The 4,394-nt window shown below is 37.7% G+C and overlaps 1 protein-coding gene across 5 annotated transcripts in view; it reads right to left on the bottom strand.

The window, feature by feature from the left end:
• The window catches only part of LOC113037539 (low density lipoprotein receptor adapter protein 1), a 107,166-nt gene extending 105,243 nt beyond the window's left edge, over window positions 1-1,923 (bottom strand). Inside the window, exon 1 of one of the 5 annotated variants that reach the window (XM_080289400.1) lies at window positions 1,563-1,923. In XM_080289400.1, coding sequence (XP_080145526.1) covers window positions 1,563-1,647 — 85 coding nt within the window. In that variant the 5' untranslated portion in view covers window positions 1,648-1,923. The remainder of the gene's footprint in view (window positions 1-1,562) is intronic. The other 4 variants (XM_080289401.1, XM_080289402.1, XM_080289403.1 and 1 more) reach the window with 4 other exon arrangements.
• Between the last annotated feature and the right edge of the window lie 2,471 nt (window positions 1,924-4,394).

The raw sequence follows: 4,394 nt of genomic DNA on the forward strand, positions 1-4,394 counted from the left end.
CCTGCAGTTTTCACTACTGATTGATGGCCGAATGTTCATCCTGATTTTACAAAGTACAAAGTTGCAGTATTGATTTATCAGCGGATTTATTTGTTTATTATCTATAACTACATATATAAAAGTGATGAGATCATAGTTTACGAACTGTGTAGGAACCTACTTTACAAATTAACAAATAGCTTACCTTATTTTTATTTATTTTTTTGGAATATTTTCCATTAAAATAAAGATTGCATTACAATTACAATTGCATTGTAGTATGTTACTAATAATACACTGTTATGAATATGCCTGTGATAGCAGAGAACATCTGATAGATATATAGGAATCAAAATACCTCATCATTTGTTTTACCTTCTTAGTGCCAGGTTGGACTCTCTTTTGCCTTCAGAGCTACCTAAATTCTTTGTGTCACAGATCCAACAAGGTGCCGGACACATTCCTCTGAGATTTTAGTCCATGTTGACATGATAGCATCACACAGTTCCTGTAGATTTAATTCAGCTGCACATCCACAATGTGAATCTCCTGTTTCACACCCTAAAAGTGCTTTACTGTTATAATAAAAGGTCATTTACGTTACCATTGCCATCCTAACAGCTCAAAGCAGTGTAGCTATTCTCCTCTGAAGCAAACTTCCCAGAGAACTGCAGCTCACTAGGTAGCTTCTCATTTTCACACCATTCTCTATAAAACCCAAGAGATATTTGCTGGAAAAAGCCCAACAGATCAGCAGTTTATAAAATACTCAGAGCAGCAGGTTTGGCACCAACCAAGTCGCTTAAATCACCCTTATTCTCCAATCAGATGCTCATTTTGAACTTCAGCAGGTTGTCTTGACTACATGCACTGAGTTGCTGCCATGTGATTGGCTGATTACAGATTTGCATTTATGCAAAGTTAAGCAGGTGTACCTAATGAAGTGGTAGGTGAGTGTAGATGGCTGTAAAACGCAGCTAGGTGGAAAACCTGTAAAGCTCTTATGCTAGCGTTCTCAATTAATCTATCAATTATTGTACATATTACTAGATTAAGCGAATCCAATGGGGAAAATGCCGAAAAGAAAGAGTCCTAAGATCCCAAAGTGAATGTTTCAGAGTTTCAAACAGTATAAAGCTTTAATATATTTAACTAAAAAACAAGAACAGCAGCTATTTAGATTTTAGTTTAACTTGTTTAAACTGGTAATGAAGAAATACTGGCTCTAAGTAGCCATTTATGTTGGTATGGGGCTTCTGGCAGCATTAGCTCCATATCACACAGTAAAAGTGACAGGACTGTGCTTGTGTTTCTTATTATGTGACAGCTCAGAGTCAACAGCATAATAAAACAGCTTGTAACTGTACAGCTATGGCGCTTAGATTTGGCAGAAGGACAAACAAAAGCGCCCGAGCAATAAAACAACAAGTCCACTAGCTTGCTGCGAGCAGCCAGAGGCACACACTGCCCTCCTTTCATACTCCCAATCTGACAGATGATGCTGCCGCTACGCCACATGAAGAAAAAAAAAGAATCTTTGCAAAACTGTAACCGTTTCCAAACATTTGTATCATCTCACTCACTTTCGTGTTTTGAAGTTCCCCATGTGTGCCGCGGAACTCCCGGGCTCTTGATAATCGCTCTGCCGGCAGATTTCAGGGCATCCATCACGAGGTGTGTCTGCTCTCCGGCAGGTGGATTCCCCAGTCACCGGACCACAGGGAGGAAAAGACGGAACAGCCTGCGCTCGATGGCGGATACGCCGGAAAGGAAAAAGGCGAGGGAGATAGGACACAGATTCAAGTTCCAGCCCCGAGCCTCTCTTCCTCGTTCTCTCTCTCTGTGTCTTTACCTCTCTCTCTCTTTCCCAAGTGATAATGTGAGCGGCTGAGGGCACACACGAGTCCACTGCACCGTTTCCAAAGTTGAGGGCGTGTCCTTCTAACCTTCACGAGCTTCCTTCGGTGAGAGGGAGTGACCTTAATGAAAAAAGTCATTACAGTCTAATGTGTGTACCGAGGACTTAAACACACTAATGAGTTTATGCCTAATGAGCTTACAACTGCACTTTCTGTCTCATAGGATTTCTTGCGGGTTATTGATCAGTGGTGGGCCCATTGTTACCATGGTTTCTTTTTCTCTTAGTTTTATTTTTTTAATTATCAAATAAAGTCATTTAGCCCTTTACCATGTTTAATATTTTAACCTTGACTAGAAACAACCCTACAGTTTTATTTAAGGGTGGTGATAAAATCATTAGCTACTGCTGACCATTTTCTGCCTTCTGTTTTCTTTAATGTTTTTTCCACATGTCCGTCTATGTTTCTTGTTAATAATAAACAAAGTAACAAAAGTAGTCAAAAGTCGAAATAATAAATAATTTGTTGGTATTCTGGCGCCATCTTTCGATTGTAGCTCGAAATTGCAATTTTCTTGTAATAACTGCTGTGACATCTTCACCTACTCGACAACATTTAGTAAGATTGTAAACAGATTAAAATGTCACTAAAATTTAAATGGCACGGAGAAAGTGCTTTAGTTTTAAAAGATCTCAAGACAAAAGGATAAAAATTCTGCACTCTAAATGTAAAATGAAACCGAAATATATAAAATTAAAGGTTTTTTTATTTAATAAAACTAAACGTATACCAAGCACGTATATTTTATTTAACCAGATTCCATTAAATTTAACACTTTACTTACTCTTACACCTGTAATTTAATTAGTTAAAGTCAGCATATTGTGCATTTTTTAATGCAAGGGGCTAAAATCCACTGGTGTACCTTTAACATAAGCAAATATCTGTCTTTGATGTGTTCTGCCCAGGTTTCATATATTTCCCAATACCAAATAACAATCATAACATTTACAAACATTTGTTTCATATGTGATTATGCAATATTAAGACACAATGGTCTACAGCTGTGGTCAGAAGTTTATATGAGCATGAAGGTCATGCTTGTCATGCTAATTTGGAGAATTTAATGATTTCTTTAAACAGCATATATCTTAAATGGCTATAAAAACAAGAACTGGGTACACAAGTTTGAATTGCTTTCTCTTTTCTCTAAGAGAAAGAAGATTTTCTGTAATTCACACAGGGTCAAAAGTATACATACAGCTTTGTATACTTTGACCACATATTTTTGGTGGTCATCAGCAAAAGTCTAGCTGGATATTTGATGACTCTTCTTGGCACAATTTCATTTAAATTGTCTGGTTTCCTACCATGGACCAAGCTTTTAAGTGTGGTGGACACATTTTCAACAGGGCTGAAAGTCGAGGTTTTCAAAAGGCCATTCCAGAAGCCTTCCAGTTAGCCTGCTTTGTCCATTCAAAAAAACAATTCTGATGTGTGTATGGATCATTGTTCTATTGAAGCACTCAACTGTATCCGAGTTTTAACTGCTTAGCTGTTAATGTGAGGTGATGTTGAAGACTTTGAAAGTAGTCCCCCTTCCTAATTATTCCATCCACTGTACAATGGATCAGTACCACTAATAGCAAAACAACCCCAGCACATGATGCTACCAGCACCATGCTTGACAGTTGGTGTATAGTTCTTAGGTTTGAAAGCCTCACCTTTACGCCTCAAACATACTTCTGGTCATTGTGGCCAAATAGTTCAGTCTTTGTCTTGTCTGATCACAGAAGCTCTTTCCGGAAGGCTTGTTCATTTCATTTGAGCTTTAAAGTATTGGTTTTGGAGCAGGGGCTTCTTTCTTGATGAGCACTTTCTCAGCTCATAATGATGTAAAACTTGCTTTACAATGGACAGTGACGCCAATGTTCCAGCAGTTTCCAGTTCATGGCACATTTAAGCTTTTGTGGTTCTTGGATTGTTTCTCACTAACCTAACCAATTTCCTCTCATCTGAGGGTGGCAGTTTGGGTCTTCTTCGATACTTTGGCAAAGTGTTGATGGGTCCAAATAATTTGTACTTACAAACAATAGTTTGAACTGATGATCTTACAATTTGCAGTTGTTTTGAAATGGCTCCAAGAGACCTTCATGACTTGTGTAAATATTCATTTTTCTGAGTTTTATTCAAACAAACTCTTTTTGTGCTGGCAAAGAGAAACAAAGACTAATGGGGCCGAATTAGGCCTCATTAGGCCTTGTCAAGTTAAAAGACACAGAAGAACCTTTACCACCACAAAAATTAAGTGAGTGTATGTACATATTTGAGCCAGTATGCATACTTTTAACCCCGTGTGAATTACACCCAATTCTTTTTTTCTTTTTTTTTAAAAGTCATTAAAGATGTATGCTGTACAACAGTTCAAAGAAATAATTTAAAGCCACCACATTACCCTAACATCCATGCCCATGGATGAGTTAATGTAATCTTCTGACCACAACTACAAGTACTTGTACCAAAGAAAAATAATTTTTGAGACATAGAGAACATGAAA

The sequence above is a fragment of the Astatotilapia calliptera genome, chromosome 15 (assembly GCF_964374335.1).
Source record: "Astatotilapia calliptera chromosome 15, fAstCal68.1, whole genome shotgun sequence".
NCBI lineage: Eukaryota > Metazoa > Chordata > Actinopteri > Cichliformes > Cichlidae > Astatotilapia > Astatotilapia calliptera.